At 33.1% G+C, this 19,299-nt stretch overlaps 1 protein-coding gene across 8 annotated transcripts in view; it reads left to right on the top strand.

The window, feature by feature from the left end:
• Nucleotides 1-19,299, top strand: part of tmod (tropomodulin) — a 94,878-nt gene that overhangs the window by 54,062 nt on the left and 21,517 nt on the right. For 3 of the 8 annotated variants that reach the window (XR_010752811.1, XM_066403137.1, XM_066403138.1), the window contains exons 2-7: nucleotides 3,159-3,311; nucleotides 7,553-7,720; nucleotides 11,564-11,687; nucleotides 13,265-13,485; nucleotides 13,731-13,982; nucleotides 14,402-14,549. Coding sequence is in view for 3 of the 8 variants with exons in the window: in XM_066403137.1 (XP_066259234.1) it covers nucleotides 3,159-3,311; nucleotides 7,553-7,720; nucleotides 11,564-11,687; nucleotides 13,265-13,485; nucleotides 13,731-13,982; nucleotides 14,402-14,549 (1,066 nt within the window). In the remaining 5 variants the exon portion in view is untranslated. Of the gene's footprint in view, nucleotides 1-2,622; nucleotides 2,714-2,912; nucleotides 3,050-3,158; nucleotides 3,312-7,552; nucleotides 7,721-11,563; nucleotides 11,688-13,264; nucleotides 13,486-13,730; nucleotides 13,983-14,401; nucleotides 14,550-15,362; nucleotides 15,511-19,299 lie in introns of those variants that run through there. The other 5 variants (XR_010752812.1, XR_010752810.1, XR_010752813.1 and 2 more) reach the window with 4 other exon arrangements.

The following is a 19,299-nucleotide window of genomic DNA, read 5'->3' as shown; positions in this document are numbered from 1 at the left end:
ACTAAGGAATTTGAGGTTAGTTCAGGTTAGTTGAAAGTTTTAACCGCACTTTTCACGAAAATCAGAAAAATAAAATGTTCTCTATGTTCTCCACTAATTAAGCGGCCCTAGTTTTATAGCAAACCGGGTCCAGATGACCCTAAATATGAATCAATATCTTAATTTACATGTTTGAATAGATATCACTGTCCAATATGACTTTAGCGTTATCTTTGTCCACTGGAAGAATTTTAATACTTTCTTTATGCAAAGAATTCAGTGTGTTTTACAATATCGTCATAAAACTTAGTTCGTCACCTGCTCCACTCATCTGGATTCGAGTCACTGTACTTTTCACGGTCAATTCGGAAATTGTAACTCAATTATCATGTTCAGCGTAAGATATTCGATATGGCGTAAACGCGCAAACGAATACTCAATTGTTTTTAACTATCATGGTGTTTCAAAGCCACCTTCGGTATTCCCCTTATACAAAACTTATTTTTGGGAAAATATGGCGATAAGATCATCTTTTAAATCTTTTTTTGCGTAAAAAGGTATACGTTATCTTTTAATTAATTTTAAAAGTCGCTCTAATTTCTAATATACGAATCAGTGTTTCAAACTAATCGATTTAGGATATTTAGCAAAAATCGAGACATGAGATGTGTGGGTGTGTTTATGTTATTAACAACATTAAAAAAAATTTTAATTCGATATGACGCCAATGAGAAAATCGTATCATATCTCTTACGGTTACTAAGGTCCTCATTGTTTTTGAATAACAGAAATGGACACCCTGTACAGCTTGAAAAGATATATTCCTTTGAGCTAAAAATACACTTTCAACCCTGAGAGAATCGAGCATTATTTTAATCCTCAATGTCAGAGGAGGCCATTAAACATCACGTCATCAACAACAGGTTTCCAATTTTCTGGAAATAAGAACGGAATGAAAGAATTAACGACATTCCACAATCGTGGGAAAACATATGGAGCCGCCGATCCAGGTATCTAACCTAGGTCAGGGCCGCATCCAGACTACAGCGCCACTCGCCATTTTATCGCAGAAATGGTGGGAAGGCCATTGGCCAGCGGACCCACCGCTCTATAAATAATTCGGTACATCCAGAGAATGTCCAAGTATAGCGCGTTGGAGGTGAGCCAGACTCTGATCAGATCAGGGTTGCCAGATCTGACAAGAAGAAACGAGGATTGGTTTTTTTTTTTGGAAACGTTTTTCCTCTAAACTTAATTACATTAATTAGTGAAAGGCTCTTTGGTTCTCACATATGTATTTATAGCTTTCCGGGTTTCCACCAAGTTGTCGGGTGCTAAGTATAGGTATTCTGTCTGAATAACGAAATATATGTGTTATAACATTGTTTTAATTGGTAGCTGTAAACAGGCCGACCAAGAATTTTCATCAAAATAATTGAACATTTTTGGTAATTTGGCAACAGAATCAGATATACATACATATATTGTGATTTTTCTGGATAGCGCGCCAATCTCCTTCGTTTTTGTGTTGACCTTGAGTCTAAAAATAAGACTTTTCGGGAAAACAGACAAGTGTTTGTTTTGGTTTTCTTTGCATCCTAAACAAAGTAATAACGCACTTAGGCCTTTTATTTTCCAGTTTAAATTTGGAGTTGCCGAACAGAGCCTTGTTTAGTCTAACAAAGAAACGAGTCATTCTTTCTCTCACCTGAAGTTTTTCGAAACTTCCCGTCACAATGCAAGTAAAACTGAGTTACCTTCATATCTGCTATTGTAATAATAAATCTGCATCATTTAGATTATCGTGAAAAACTCAATTTCTATCATTTCCGTAAGGCTCAGTCCTTCAAACCCCTGGACTCTTTGTCAGTAAGATAATAGAAACGACAAAATCAGAGCACAACATTGATGAATTGATTTATTTCCAAAGAAATCATATTTTCTGGCGAAGTTACTGGGAGTTTAAAAAACTGGCTTAAAGACCAACACATCAATATCCATGCAGATTTACCAAGAACATAATATCCATGGTAACATTGAAATAAAGGCAGATAATTAGTCAGTTTCATGGTGTGCATGGAAATTATCTTCTAGATAAAGTAGCTATGAGCATCTATTTTGATTTGTTGGCCTTAGGCTCTGTTTTTCAAACTTTTGGTAATTTTGCCAGCAAGATAATTTCCAGTGAAATCAAGAAATTGACTAACTCCTTGCTGTGATTTCCCCGTTCTTATGAAAATAGAAAAATTTACCATTGCTCTGCTATAATTTCGTCATTTATATAGAAATTATCTTGCTGACAACATTACGACGAGTTTTAAAAACCATTAAAAATAATTATAATCTATTGGAGGTTGAAGAAGTAGATTATCCAATGTCTATAGTTTAGCATATCGATGATACAAGATATTTCCTAGGTGCAAATGTGAAACGGGCGTTTGGGTAACACTAACCATATCTGTCCTTCTTTCACTCATGTAAATCATGTGCATAAGAAAAGAAAAACACTTGTAGTTATTGATTATTTTACATTCTTGTTTGGTCGGAATTTCCGATCTCTCTTGCACTTATGAAGCGTTCGCCTTAATTAGACAAGGCAAGCAGATGTTTATTTTCAATAATTGCGTCACCTTGTCAGTTGTGACAGTGACAAATACTTTTTTTAAGAATTTTCTTGAACAAAATTGTAAATTTGTAAACAGTTGTGTTTGGTGTTCAGCAGTTTTGTTAACATGTAAGTCGTATTTAGAGTTTAAATTGAAATTTTTGGGTATGGAAAATTACATCTCGTTCGTCTAACATTCCAAAACAATAACCGCGGATGTTCTTTTATTCTAATAGAAACATAATGGGCGATTGTTCTATTGTGTTGTCTATAGGTTAATGTGGAGCAACGCCCTACAAGTGTTCGAATAAAACTGTTTTCCCCAGTCTCGGGCTAACGTTGAGTACGACAAACACGATATTTAATACAACAACAATAAAATTTATTAAATTTTTTCCTTTTTCAGTTTCAAATCAAAGTTTTAAATTATTTTCCATTGAGATCCAGGCTGTAACCTACTTGAAGGTATCATAGGAGATGTGATTTTTATTCTTTGATAAGAGTCCAGTCAAGAGCCTCTTTATGATTTGACTTTAAAATTCGTAATCTTAAATAAATTGTTTGTATTTTTCAGACCTCTTCAACAACTACCACGACGACAATGACAACCCCAGCCAAGTTGTATGGAAAAGATCCAAGTGTGTACGATGATGTGGATGTAGACACCCTCTTAGATAAGTTAACGGCAGAAGAAATAAATATTTTAGCTAAAGAAGTGGATCCTGATGTAAGTAATTGATGATTTCTTAGAAATAGTAATAATATTATAGATAATGAATAAGATAGAAAGTTGGTTTTGTGGTTGATGTGGACAACCAATATTAAGCTATGTTCTGCTAGATTTAAAGCTAATAAGATTAGCCAATGTTAATTTGGCACTACTAAATTTAGGACAATAAGTACATTAGGTCAACAACTTGCACAAAGTTTAATGGCTAACATGGGGCTAAAATTTTAATTTGTGAAATGCTATATTGCACCTAAAAAAACTGCAATCTTATACATAACATACGACATAGAAAGTTCCTTGTCTTAACTTTCTATTCAATTATTTTGCATTATGTGCTGCATAAACTACCAGCATGATGATAAAAGTTGTTTGACTTCTTCTTAAAGACTGTTACCATGGTAATTGTATTGTCAACAACTAATATATTTATTTATTTTGCTATTAGTGTGTTAATTAGAAAATGTGTGGCCAAATTTGAGGAGCCTGCAGAACAAAAGAAAGTTTTAAATGCATGCGAAAACCTTCTAGCTTTAGTTAATTAGTAGAGTTGTGTTGCCTTACTCTAAACTAAGGGCAAGGAATAAGAGCTTCATTTGTATAAATCAATCTGAGCACAGAAAATCATAAATAGATTAATGATTATATTGCCACTACATCTTTTGACCACTAATTTAATGAATATTTCCTTCAATTACTATTTAACTGTATCTAACTCCATATTTTCTTAAATTTCCGTTGGATTTTTCTGACTTTATTTGTATTTTATCTATGCTCTGAATTTTTATTTCTATATTTTTTTAAAACTTCCAGTTTTCCCTGCAATTTACAATTGTTTCTACATCAAACTTCTGTAGTACTTTGCCTTTCGGGTTTTTGATAGTTGCAAGTAAATATCTCCTCATTTTTTCACTTGATTAGCCCTTATTTTAGTTTTTTGCCATAATAGATTTCTTTTATTAAAAACTGTTAATAAGTTTCAAAATCATATTACACTCACAATGTATAAAAAATGTTGAATTGAAATTTTCCTGAAATATATCATTATACAGGGTTTCTAAAAATTCCTTTGCGAAATTTCAGAGCTTTATTATTTGGGCCATTTTGTGAAGAAAATTCCATAACACATAAGTCTCTAAACGCTTGGTTTCTTAGATATAAATGTTCTTTTCCATTCCTGGATTGTTAAAATCTACAGATTGATCCGTTTTTTGGGCCTAGATCCCTTTTGTTACTCCAAACTTTTTTGTGGCGCGTCACTAGCTGCTAAGCTCCTGAAATTTGAATTCTTTTTCGAGGGGTCATCTGTTCATTACACGACATGAGACTTCCAGAGTAAGGGACAGGCCTCTTTAGCTTTAAAACGAAAATGAAATACATTCTTACTCCCAGAGCATTTTAAAATGAGATCGAGTTCATGTATTAGCAGCACCTGCGCGAGCCGCGGTGTTGTTTATTTTGTGTAAATTTATGTAAATATTTCTAATAATTTACATAGTTAATTGTTAATATTGCCAATGCCTTAGCTTTTAGCTCTTTTTCACCTATCTGTACGTGTTTTTTACCCAATTTACCCATATGTGGCGTCCATATGGAATGCGTAATGCTTTTCATGGATTTGGGAAACGATTTACATAGAATACGAAGGATTTCTACGGATTATGGTGAATTTCTGAGAATTGCAAAATGATTTACTGAGATTGGCACTATTTTGCTGATAATATTGCGTTGTATGATGAATCCCTCGCCACATATTTGATAAACATTATATATAGTAACGACAATGGCAGTCATTTTGAACCAAAAATCACCACGAAATTTAAGCATTAAATACTTTAATCCCTATTAGTACTCCACAAATGTTTTGTTTTTCGTTAGGTTCGTTGAAATAAAGAAGTAGGTTCAGGTTGCTTGCGATTCTATTTATCGATTGGTTCGTTGTGTTGCTTGTTGTTTAGCGGAATGTTCAGGTTTATACGAAGCTTAGCTAATTTAGAAAAGTTGGTTCAGCGGCTGATGGGTCCTTTTTGGATTATCATGACTTTTCAATCTAATGCAGTTTGGCTTTCCACTGAAAAAGGTCACAACAGATGCTACTTTTCTTCCTGAAAAACTTCTGTTATCGAATTCGGTGAAATTTCTGCGATGGTATTTTTTGATCTGTCGAAGGCTTTTGGCTGCATTGACCACCAGATTGTGCTTTGGAAACGAGTGGGGAAACGGGGGGTTACGGATCTCGGGAACCTCCACCGGTTTGGTTCTGAGCTTTTCTGTCTGGTGGTCAGCAGAGGAAGTTTGTCGATACCGAGGGCTTTGTTGAACTATTCGTACCCTCTGGTGTCTCTTAGCGTTTTGGGTCCTTTACTCTTTTTGACTGATATCAGTGGTATTTTTTCGCTATCTATTCCAGGTAAATTTACCGTCTTCGGCAATAACGCCACTATCTTTTGGAGTTGTCGGGGCGTTGATTCACTAACGACCATCAAGCACCCTCACAACCCACATGCAGGAGAAATGTCTCCAATACACTTATCAGGCTCAATATTGCACATAGTACCCCCATTGTAACATTTTCCGATATTTTTTTAATTTAAATAATATGAGCGTGACTTAAAGAGATCTGATATAGTGCTAACTTCCCTTTTTACAATGGACATCAAACATTGAAACGGAATTCAATTTGCCGCCCCAAAAAAATCTCTCAATACAAGGTTTTATTACACTACAGTAGTTAAAAACGAAATAATATTAGGTGTACAACTTTGCTTCCGCCGTTTTTTTTCCGAATTTCGCGATTTTATTGTAAAAAACTAATTATACCTTTAGGATCCAAAGTATTGTCCATCGCTGGCCACTACTTTCTCCCATCTTTCGGGCAGCATACGAATCCCGTGTTGAAAAAATTGGACATCTTTTGAAGCGATCCACGATTCTATCCAATTTCTTACTTCTTCATAAGACCGGAAGTGTTGGTCAGCTAGCCCATGTGCCATGGATCGAAACAAGTGATAATCAGAAGGAGCTAGGTCAGGAGAATATGGCGGGTGGGGTAGGACTTCCCATTTCAATGTTTCCAAGTATTTCTTGACCACTTGCGCAACATGGGGTCGAGCATTATCGTGCTGCAAAATCACTTTATCATGTCTCTCGTTGTATTGCAGCCGTTTCTTTTTCAATGCTCGGCTCAAACGCATTAATTGGGTTCGATAAAGAGCACCTGTGATTGTTTCAGTTGGTTGTAACAGCTCATAATATATTACGCCGAGTTGATCCCACCAAATACAGAGCATGATTTTGGAACCATGAATAGACGGTTTGGCCGTCGACGTGGAAGCATGGCCGGGATATTCCCAAGTCTTTTTGCGTTTGGGATTATCGTAATGAACCCATTTCTCGTCCCCAGTCACAATACGATGCAGAAATCCCTTCCGTCTTTGCCTTGCAAGCAACTGTTCACAAGCGAACAGACGCCTGTCAATATCTCTTGGTTTCAACTCGTACGGCACCCAATATCCTTGCTTCTGAATCATTCCCATGTCTTTGAGGCGTTTTGAGATTGTTTGTTGAGTCACTCCCAATGATTGTGCCAATTCTTGTTGACTTTGACACGAGTCTTCGTCAAGTAATGCTTCCAAGTTCGCATCTTGGAAAACCTTCTTTCTTCCACCGCTATGTTGGTCTTCGACGTGAAAATCACCGTTCTTGAAGCGCTGAAACCACTCACGACATGTCCTTTCACTAATAGTGGCTTCCCCATAAGTATCTGAGAGCATTCGATGAGCCTCAGCAGCAGATTTCTTCATATTGAAGCAGAAAAGTAAAACCTCCCGCAAATGACGAGAATTTGGCTCGTACACTGACATTTTCAATTGCGAATAACTTTATAATGAAGACACAAATAGACTAATATTTTTATGAGGTTATGTTAACAGGTGCCCAAGGCTCCTGCATGCCCACATGGGGTTATTTATTTCGATCATTACTTACCGCTACATACATCTATTCAAAAACGGCGGAAGCAAAGTTGTACACCTAATATAAAAAATATCTAAAAAAATTAAATTTCATGTCCGGTATTTGGCAAATCGTAAATTTTTAGACTAAGCCGAGTTATATAGAATCATTGTATTTCGACTCAAGGGTCAGTAGTAGGTTTCTCTACAAGCGTGTAAGGAATTCATTGCACTTATATTTATCTATTCTTTTATTTTTTCTAGTTGTTACTAAGATTTTTTTTTCAGGATTCATTTTTGCCCCCTTCCCAAAGGAATAGTTATGATTGTGATAAAAGACCAACAGGACCTCTAAATAGGAAACAATTAATTGAACATATTAATAGGCAAGCGATAGAAACGCCAGATAAGCCTGAAGCACAACCTTATGTAGCGGGTGTTGTGAGGGGTAAAAAAGTAAGTAATGTTTTTTTTACACCTTCACTTTTATCTCATAGCTTTATTGTGGCTTCAAATAATTAGCTATTATTAGCCTTGACATCTTTGATAGTATGAAGTGTATTGAATACGGGATATACTTGGAAATTAGGCCGGTAAAAAGTGCGGTATTTGGTTTGGATCATACTCCAATTTTTAATTACTTGATGATTGATATTATAGGATAGGAGATCCAAATATAAGTATGTTTTTTTAACAATAAGTCATTTCATATTTTAATATAAATATAAAATTAGGACTACATAATAAGTTCTTTCATGTAGGTAAATTTCAGAAGGTAAATTTGTTTTACGTACACTTTGCAGATATTTCAGTTTCGTCTTTTTTCTTCTTTGGATCAAAGAAAAATGACGCTCATACTTCCTTCTAATGTAAATCGCTTTCATTGACATATTTGCCCGTAAAATGATTTACAATTTTGTTGGAATAACACAGGAAGTTTTTAAATTAACATTATAACAAATGTATATAAATGACTAAGTAAGCCATATAATGACTTACTGAGTCATTGTAAGACCAACTCGTTGGTAGGAAGTTTTGTAATTTTTGTGTGATAATAGTTTTTTTTTAATTAAAATAGCTAAGTAGGTATTTATTCCACTTGTGATTCGCGTTACCACATCGCATTCTTTATTTCTAATTAAAATTTTCCTACGTTTATTTGAATTTAACACATCATCGATTTAGAATTGAGTATTCAGCGTAATATGCAGAGTTAACTGTCACGTTGTGTAGGTATAAAAGCTACTTATTCTAATGAGGATAAATGCGAAAGACTTGTCATACATATTTATGTGTGCGGACAAAGTTCCTTAGTACAAGAAGGCACATGTATCATCTTACGTTATCTACAGTATACAGTAGGTTCCGTTTATAAAGTATTCTCTAGGGAACAAAAATAGGATACTCTATAACCGGAGGTACGCTATAAAAAATGCATTAAAAAAAATTCATATATTTTACATATTACGTATGTTACGCACATACGCCTTTATTTATCTAAAAGTCCGAACAAATCTAATAACACATAGTAACTTAGGTACACATAAATTTTGAATGTAATACATACGTACATGAATACAAAAAAATGCTGATGCATATGTACATAGTACATATCTACGCATGTGTATAGTATATATGTATATACTATGTACGTATGTATGTATTAAAAAAATGGATGATGAATTTTAACAAAAACATTGTAACAACATAACATATACATACATAACAACATAACATAACATAATAATAACTAAAAACAGTACTGTATTTATTCTGTTCTGTTAAAAAACTTGTTATTTTTGTTTGCCGACTACTTTTCAACAATTTTGTATTCTCGATATGCCTTTCAACTTTTACCGGGCCGCTTGAAGAATATCATCAGATACATTATTAGTAGTTTCTAAAAAATGTATAACACTTTTAATAGCACAAAGTGCCTCAGAATGACTCGGTAGTTTTTCTTCATCCTGTTGAGCATCGTCGTTTTCATCATCAGAATTTTGATGATCATTTAATGTTCCTAAAACTTCAGCAGTAATATCTTCATCCGTTAAGGTTTCCGTTGCTATTACATTATCATCAACTGCCGAAAGACTGTCATACTCAGCAACATATGTTTCAGCATTTGTTAGATCTTGATAGTTAAGACGCAGCCAGTCACTAAAGGGAACATCCTAGTCATTACAGTCCATATCAGAATTTTTGTACTTTTCAAACCACTGAGCCAGGGGCAACTCATCGTCTGAATCAAACTCCTCAGTCGATTTTACGAGACCTGCATATCGAAAGCAGTTTGCAATAGTTGTTGGCGTAACTTCATTCCAAGATTGGGCGATCAACTTTATCGAGTCCAGGATGGTTATGTTGAAGGGCTCTTTATTATCTAATGATTTGATCAGACGGCACATAAAGGATCTACGATAATATGCTTTAAGACATTTCATTATGCCTTGATCCATTGGTTGTACTACGGAGGTGCAATTTGGTGGCAAAAACTCTAATCTGAAATTTGTTAGATGTAGAGTTTTTCGGTGAGCTGCACAATAGTCAACCAGCAGCAATATTTCTCTATTTTGTCGTCGCAAATTTTCATCCCAATCTTTTAAATAGTTTTAAAAAATCACTGAAGTCATCCATGCTCGAGTGTTTGATTTATAAATTACTGGCAGACTTTTTACATTTTTCATGCATCTTGGCCGTTCATATTTACCAACAACAAGAAGTTTGCATTTTTCACTACCCGTCATGTTTGCGCAAACCCAAACAGTGTACCTCAATTTTGATTGCTTACCTCCCACACATTTTTCTCTCCTAAAATTAAGGCTACGATCTGGAGTCATCCTGTAAAATAACCCAGTTTCGTCCTCATTGAAAATATTTTCACTGCTGTAATTTTTCGATATTCCAGGTCACTTATCATCTAACCACTTTAGGACAACTTGTCTATTTACATCTCCTGCTTCACCAGAAACTTTACCAAAATTTATGTTGTGTCGAGTTTTAAAACGTTCAAGCCACCCTGTAGAACACTTAAAATCGTCACCTTGTAATCCCCTGGACAAATCTTCGGCTTTTGCTTTCATAACTGGACCGCTTATTGCAGTATTTTCGGATCTTCGAATTTCAAACCATCGTAGAAGAGCTTGATCTACATCTTGACGTACAGGATTTCTAATTTTTTTTATCTTCTGGGATTTATTTTCGCTGGCTAGTTTAATTTTTTGTCGATTGCTCCAAATTGTAGAAACCGTTGTTTTTGCCAGACTTTTTCGTTTGGCGATTTCTGATTTCCGAATGCCACTCTCAATACTTTTAATAATGTCTAACTTCTCTTTAACAGTTATAGACTTACGTTTGTCTGCCATTTTGAGCAAAAAAAGACCAAGCATTCACTAATATAAAAGCATCAGACTAAAACTACCGCTTTTACCCATATCTGTTCCGTACGATCGAGTATTGCAAAATCTCCGCCGCCTTAGGGAAACCACCGGACCACCATCCGGCTATAACGTACAGATGTACTTTACACCCGGAGTTAGCAACGAAATAAAGAAAAAATAAAGGACGCTATAAACGGAGTTAATATTATACATGATACGTTATAACCGGCAAAAAATCAAGAGTATTTTGGTGGGACCAATAAAATACGTACTTAATAACCGGAAGTACGTTACATCCCATGTACGTTATAGACGGAATCTACTGTAATACTTTTTTTTTTAATATCTCAAAACTGGCTCCTGCGATGTTCTTAAAAAAAAATTACAGTATTTCAGTGATTTTTTGGATAATTGGCAATAAAATGCGACCCAAATTTGCGGTTGGTTTATGGAGCACCTTTTGCACATCAAGATTGATAAAAAATGATCACACTTTTGGTTTTTATTGTGGAATCATTCCTTTTATTTTTAATTCAAACAATTCGTTGCAATTTGAAGCCTTGTGAATTTGCACGCAACCAGAATGCATAGATCGTCCATTTGTGCAAAAACACATTTACAATTCAACTCTTCGAAATATTCAATTACAATTTCCGTGCATTCTGGATTAATTGTCTTTGTTATTGCATTGCAGAATTTCCCTTATTTCTTTTATTCTGGTTATAATTGAGGGCAGATCTGCGAATTTTGCATTTCTGAAAAAATAGCGCTAAGAGATTTATTACTATTTTTCATAACTCGTTACATTCCTTTGCACCGATAGGATCATATATTATTATCGAAATAGTATATTAATGACGTAATATTATGTAGTTATTGATTATGTCTGGGGAACTGTGTTTAAATGTTTTTTTTTTAGTGGACTCCACCTCCTCCGCCTCAAAAGGAAATCGATGCAGAAGAAAAGATTCAAATAGATTTAGGAGATGAGTATGAGCACGCGTTGACAAATGCGTCACAAGATGAGATCATTGACTTGGCAGGTAAGGTTTGCAATTTAATCTACGATTAGTACTGATTTATGCATGAATTCATTTTTTTTCTAAATGATATTGGTGGTTTATCACAATTGATCACATCGGTTATAATCATTTCTTATGTTTCTGTGCCATTTTCTCTAATTTGAAACTCCTTAATGCTCAAATTCGTACTTTTATTCTTATTGGAACCTATTTAAAGATCAGTGGTTTTGCACAATCCTTCAATCGTGGAAAAATTCGATAAGGAGTAATCATTCGTGAATATAACGGAGTATGACCAGTCTTCCGTTATTCTTAGTAATAGTAAAATTGTTTAATTGAAAAGTAAAAGGTAATTAAATGCACGTTGTTGTTTTCATGGCTTGAATGCATTGTGTTTTATTATAATTTAAGTGTTCTATATAAGTACATTATTTTTAATATTGCACGTTCTTCTATTTTCGTGAAAGTAGTCGAATGTCTTTCCACTACTTAATGTTTCGCTTGCACCATTTTTGTTCTAATTAAGTACTTAATTGTTTATTACAAAATTGAAAAACTTATTCATTATTGTAATTTCTTGGGTAGATTTCGCACACACTATCGTACCAAGATAAACTTGCTTGAGAAATGTCTTGTTTTGTTCTACTCGAATATTAATAGAAATGATCTAATCGTATTTCTGTCGAGTACATAAGTTCTTATTTTTAAATTTATTTTTTAATTAATATTTTTATTGGATGCTGGGAGAGCCTACTATGAGGTTTCATATCCGAACACAATTTAGTAGCTAGCTAAACGAGTTATATAAGTCTACAGGTATTTTGATGTTTACAACTTTTTGAATCATTAAATACATAATAATTTGATTCATAGAAATTGATAACTGAAAAGATTTAAAATTCGCATTTTCCTTTCTGAAGTTTTTCCATGAAAATGTCGTACAAAAGTGGAAATTTTGTACATTGTTACTCAAAACAATTAAACATCCACTTATATGTATCATTAAAATTGACCACCATTGGAATCTCTGAAAGGATGACAGTTACTATGCTGGTTAAATTAGGAAAAAATGATTTACTGCTCATTGAGCTGCAATTTACTGCTCATTGAGAATTTATATTGAAAGCAGATTTATATCTCATGATTTCTAAAAATCGAATTGATAATTTTTGCGGTATAATTAACAATTTTTTAAATTGTCATATTTTCACTTTTTTCAGGATATGTCAGAGTCTATGAGAGATGAAAAATCAATTTTTAAGGTGAATTCTCATAGTGAATGAAAATGCGGAACTTTTTTCTAATTTAACCGTCCTCACTATTTTCTATTTTGTATAGTGTTAAATGAATAGTTATTTCTCTTGACTATCCCTTGCTGTATGTATGTAGAACTTTGCTGATGAGCTATCGCTTCAGTGCTTCCTGTTATAATTATGTGTCGTTTCCTAATGAATGGGACGTATTTTTGCTAATCAAATATTTTTGTCAATCCTATTACCGATATTGTTGTGATCAAAATTGATAGAACCAAATATCTATAGAAAAAATGTTGCAAATTGTGGTTTAATAATATTACATATTTTAAAATTTTTTTTCAGCCATTTTGGGTTTCCATTCAATGATGAACCAGGACCAGTACCATGCTTCTTTGTTGAACAAAGGTCAGCCTGTTGGTCTTGGATGGGATGGTATTACGAAAGCCTCCAAACCTAAAATATTTCCAATGGATCCACCAAATAATACAGACGTCGACGATTCAATACGACGAGTACAGAACGACGATCCTAAATATATTGATCTCAACTGGAATAATATTAAGGTAAGTTTCAGCCTTATGTGGTGATTCACAATATATAGACAATAGTCTAGCGTAATTAGTAAATTTTAACTATATTACTTCAAAGAAGTGGCTATATATCACATATTTTTCTATTATTAAGAATGGTGGTAAATAGTGTGCAATTTAATAAATTTTGTCTTTGCTGGCACTGTATCAATGAAACATCGTTTATCATTTCTTGATTACAAAGTAATGAAGTGGTAAATAAAATGACTTTTTTACAGAATATATCAGATGAGAAATTCAACACACTCTTCGCGGGTCTGGAACAAAACACACATCTCGAAACACTGTCGTTAACAAACACGGGGTTGACGGACCGATGTGCGGAAAAACTGGCTCAAGCTTTAGAAAACAACAGTCACTTGAGGGTTGTCAATGTGGAGAGCAACAATATAACGCCGCTGGGCATTGTCAGGTTGATAAAGTCCCTGTTGAAGCAGAAGAGCGTCGAGGAGTTCCGAGGGACTAACCAGGTTAGTAAGTTTGATTCAGGGAAGTAGAAGTAATAACTGAAATGATTTGTAAAATGTAATATAGTCACATCAGTAATATTGACAGGACAATATTTTCAAGGGGGATGAATATTGGCTTTAAACTTAACTCTCTGGGGGGAAACCCTAAGTTCCAGACATGTTTAAAAAAACGTTAAGCGAAATTTTTTGAAACACTGTACATTTCGCGGCATAAACTATCTATAATTGGTTTTACTCATCCTTATCTTGCAATCATATTTAAATTTGTTGACACGAGACTTACACCTATGTATTTTCATATTATCTGTCAGTTTAATATCTTCACAGGAGTGCTCTCTTTGTATTACCCGCTATCGTCTTTTAATAAATCGACGCTATCCATTATTCATATTTGTACTGATTGCATATTTATTTTTTAGAGGACGCAAATATTGGGCAACAAAATAGAAATGGAAATAACGCAGCTGATCGAGAAGAACCCGACGATATTGAGGTTGGGACTGCATTTAGAATATAATGATGCGAGACATCGAATCGCTACACATTTGCAAAGGAATATTGACACAAGTAAGTAACCGACTACTTTTGTTTTTCTATTTTTTCATAATTTTTTGTTATTATTTTTAACTTTTTCTCGTATTTATTCACAACGTTTTTAGTTCCAACATGCAGGATTTTATTTTATTTCGGTCTGACATCAAGGTAAAGTTATGTCAGTTTGATCATGTGCAAGTTTGTGATGTCCTTGATTTTTTTCTCTATATTTATAATTTTTTAACAATTTTTTATTAATTTTTTATATTGGTCTCTTCTAACTTTTATATATTATGGTTGAGTAAAAATGCCAGGTTTAGTTTGCCATTATTATAGTGTGGACAAGGCAGAACAGACAGAGGAAATATTATAAAACCTTTTGTTTTTTTTTGTTCAGTATATCGCGTAGTTTAATCTTTTCGATCGGTAAATTGGAAAATTATGATGAATTTACAGGGAATGAAGCACGTGTAGGCTGATTTTACCAATCTGAGCCTTCGCTAGTTTGGATTATTATTTATGTGACTAAATTTTGTATGTATTTCATGATTTGAACCTCCCAAGTTTGACGCTTAAATGCATATTTTTATTTTGCCTATGTTATTAATCTCTAATTTTCTTACTTATGTAATTGATTCCTATTCTGCCTATTTCTCATTTTATCAGAAAAAATAATAGGTTTGTTAAGCATATTATTTTTAGAATTATTTTTTCCTATCAAATTACAATAAAAATTGTATGATATTTAAATTGATAAAAAAGCGTAGCTTTTTCAATGATTATAATATTGAAATATTTCCATTTAAAGAGTTCTTAATAATAATGCTTTGATATTTGCAATTATAGAGCGACAAAAGATTAAAGCAAAATATCAAATCCACTTGGCTGCGAAAGGAAAAGCAAAAATCATTAGAACGGAATAGTCGTCTTCTTCTTTTAAAAATAATTCGTTCGTCCTCCGTCGTCTGATCCTCATTGTGAGTAGTTTGATCGATTTCTTTTTTGTTTTGCTGCCGTACTGCTATACACAACATACTCATCATTAGCTTCTTTTCATTTGGAATGAACCAAATTTTGAAAATATCCTCGAACTTGTATGTATGTATTTTTGAAAAATTACTAGTTTTTATTATTAAAGCATTTTCTTTTTACATGATCAATACAAGCTTTCTGCATATTAAATATTATAACGTAATTTAAATGTTTTGTGTATAACCTTTAGTAGTAGACGTTTTGGTGTAGCTGCCTATTAACTTTAATAATCGACATTTTTAAACGTTCCGTATAACGCTTCTTGAGCAAATAATATTGCCCTTTTTGTTAGTTTTTACGTTAGATTGCAAATAATTGTTTTAATGGGACAAATATGCTCTTTGTTTTAGGTTGTCATATCCCTAGTTTATTTAAATATTTAAGTTTTCACCACATATTTTTCTAAATTATACAGGGCAGCAAAATACAATATTTGTACTCTTATTTATAACCCTCTCAGTAGATATTGGGAAAACTGCCCGCACAAGTCAATTTTTTTTCCAGTATTTATCTTCTAAAACATCATTATATTTATAGGTTGGGTTAAAAAGAAGTTTAATATTAGACAGCCGTTTTTTAGTTAGTTTTTTTCTTTCACTTGAAGTTTTTCGGTTAATTGGGTCCAGTATGACTTAGAAAAGTAGGTAGATACATTTTCTTTGAATCTAAACCTGTTTGGTACAAAGAGGCGAATCAATTTATACAGTGAGATAAGGGGTTTGAATAAATTCATTGAATATTCAGACATTATTACTTTGGAAAAACTTGGAGCAGTCATTTTTTATATTTAGTCGCCCAATTTTAAACTGATTTTCATTTATACAGGTTTATACCGATTGATTTAAGCCAGTTGTTGATAAATTCAATTTGAACTGTTTTCCAAAATATATTCAGGAAAAATTGTTTGTCGTGAGATCAATGCACCCAAAGTCGTTTTTGGATTTGATACCTTTTTGATCCGATTCTATAGAGACTAGAGACCCTATACGAAAGTATATCAATACAAGTATGGCTATATACATATAGCTTAGTATTAGGGATGCACTATACCTATATCAACCTATAAAACGAAATTACACAAAAACTGTGCAACTTTATTATAGGTAATTAAATGTAAACATAGGTTCTTTTTCGATGTAGTTTCATAATGTATTGAAAAAATAATAGGATTTCGTTTAAAATTTTTACGTTTTGATCATTTTTTGATGTCCAAGTTGACTCTATTTTTATAGATACTCTATAGAAAACATTAGGTAATGCTTTGCAACATAATAAAATAAAATATAGAAAAGAGTTACAAAATACCTTCCCATTTGTTAATAATTTGCAATTCTGCAGACATCTGCATCTGTCACTTTCAACATTCAATTACATATATCTTGAAAACTATTAATTCTAAAAAAGTCAATGTATTAATAAAGTTATATTAAAATTGAACGTAGAATCAAAAAAGGTAATAATATATAGGGTGTTCCATATCAAATAAGCAAGCAAGTTTCGACTTGCGCTACAACCGGAAGTGTGGTGTCATTGAAAATATTATAAATGAGGTCGTCCCAAGACTCTTACCAAACCACTATATTTTCGTAACTTTGCTATTCATCATTTTTCCAAAACGTTTACTGACGGTTCCCTGTAGGACACGCTGTATATTGATACATATTAACGTCTCTAAATTGTTTACATTTAATGGTTAACATTTCACAACAGATCATAGAAATACGCTAAAACTAAAATCAATGTGATTACATAGACGTCCATCTTTACTCGTTTAACTTTTTTCCCGGAAGGCGAAATTATTTCTGTATTTATCAAATTTTTTCATTCGCTGGTAATTTCTAGATAAATAAATAAATCGCAATTTTTACTTTACCGAACAAGAAAGCATCGATAGAAAACAAATTGTATCCATACGCTGAGTGTATTACTCTGAATATGTCAATTCATAATATCCAGTACTTATCGAAAGGTAAAGTGTTGATACTTCAAAAAATCATATTGTATCGTATATCCTTACGCTGAAACAAGCAAAAGTACGACGAGAGTATGGCAAAAATTTAAAAATGCATCAATTCATATTATATCAAGTGATACGAGGAATGTTCCAATATAATTCAGAATTTTTGTAATTTTTTATTTAACCTGCAGTATTGTATTAAAAAAAATCGATTTCTCTACGTATTCATCCTCTAAGTCAATATATTTTTGTCGTCGTAGTAGGTGTTCCATTTACTTTTATAGCATGTTTTCGGTTTGGTGCGGGGTCATTTCTGTAGGTGAAAAAAATATATGATTTTCTGATAAGATTTTCTAACTCGTTTTTACCATATTTATATCTCTTACGGTTTCTAAGATCCCAATAAATGCTTGGCCAATTTCGACCACAATAGATCTTTAAATTAAGTTGATATCGACAAATCGCTTCGATACCTGTATTTATTGATATATCACAATAAAAATTCTGTGTAATTATATTGATATACATATATGGTAAAGTCGATATTTTCGATACATCGATATGTCGTTGCCATCCCAACATATGAAAACATTTTTACTAACTTTATTAAGCGTTATTCTTTGTTCGCTTAGTAACGACTTGTTAATAGTGGATCTCCTTGACGAGGTTTTAATTGCTGAACATGTGAGCTCTTTCTGATAGAGTCGGTAAGCAGAAGTTTCAACTTAAAATACAATGAAATTGTAAAAGCTTTATTTCTGCATAGTTATTTAGAAATTAATTAAATCTGCACCGATAAGCCGTGGAATTTGGACAATAACAATTAATATTTGTGTTAACTTAAAATGCAAATCAAAATTTTGTTTTTAGGGTGACATTTTCAGCGTCGTCTAAACAAAAAATGTAATAATGCAAATGATGTCTTTTACTGTTTACTTGTTAAAAAATGGCATATTTTAAAAGGAAAAACGGAAGTTCATCATGTAGGGATATTCCCATTGGTACGCAATGCATAATAAACATCTTGAACAGCATTTCAAAGTTTCGATGTATAGCTGTACTCACTTAACATCGAAAGACATTATTGGATCAAACACTAAATATTTCTCACCTCTAAATTCATATTTTGTACAATGACAAGGAATTGCAAAAAATTACCAGTCGCCAATGACAACGTAAGTAAAGAAATTTCGAAGCTAAGACTGGATTATGCAATTTTCTGACTGTCTCACTTTACTGGGTGCTTAGTGTATGTTGAAACATAAAATTATTTAATAGAGGTATATTCTGTATCTAGTAACATCAATACAGGGTGTCTCACGAATATGGGCCTCTATCTGTATCTTTAAAACCATAACTAGAAAATTGTTGAAATTTGGGTATGATACGAAAGTGGAGGTGATCTATTGATTAAAATATTAGGTCGTGTAGTATGAAATGAGTAGATTCTCGAAATGCCACATTCAACTGCGAATAACTTCACTCTAAATCTATATTTGGACTTGACTTTTCTATGTGGAAAAGGCACATTCTTCCTCTTTCGATCAGAGTTTAAAGTGTTAAAAATTATTGAAAACTTTTATTTTTATAAAAGTATAAAAGTGTAAAATTTTTGTGCAGCCATGCAAAATAGTGAAATTCGTGTGTTAATGAAATATGAGTTCCACCGTGGAACCACAACAGCTTAGACGGCTCGCAATATTAATGATGTGTTTGGTACTGAAGTCACTTCACAGCAAACAGTATCTCGTTGGTTCATGAAATTTCGTTCTGGCAATTTTGACCTAACAAATG

Source organism: Euwallacea similis, chromosome 28 (genome assembly GCF_039881205.1).
Source record: "Euwallacea similis isolate ESF13 chromosome 28, ESF131.1, whole genome shotgun sequence".
NCBI lineage: Eukaryota > Metazoa > Arthropoda > Insecta > Coleoptera > Curculionidae > Euwallacea > Euwallacea similis.
The sequence above is the reverse complement of the archived record's forward strand: the minus strand, read 5'-3'. Positions and strand labels throughout refer to the sequence as shown.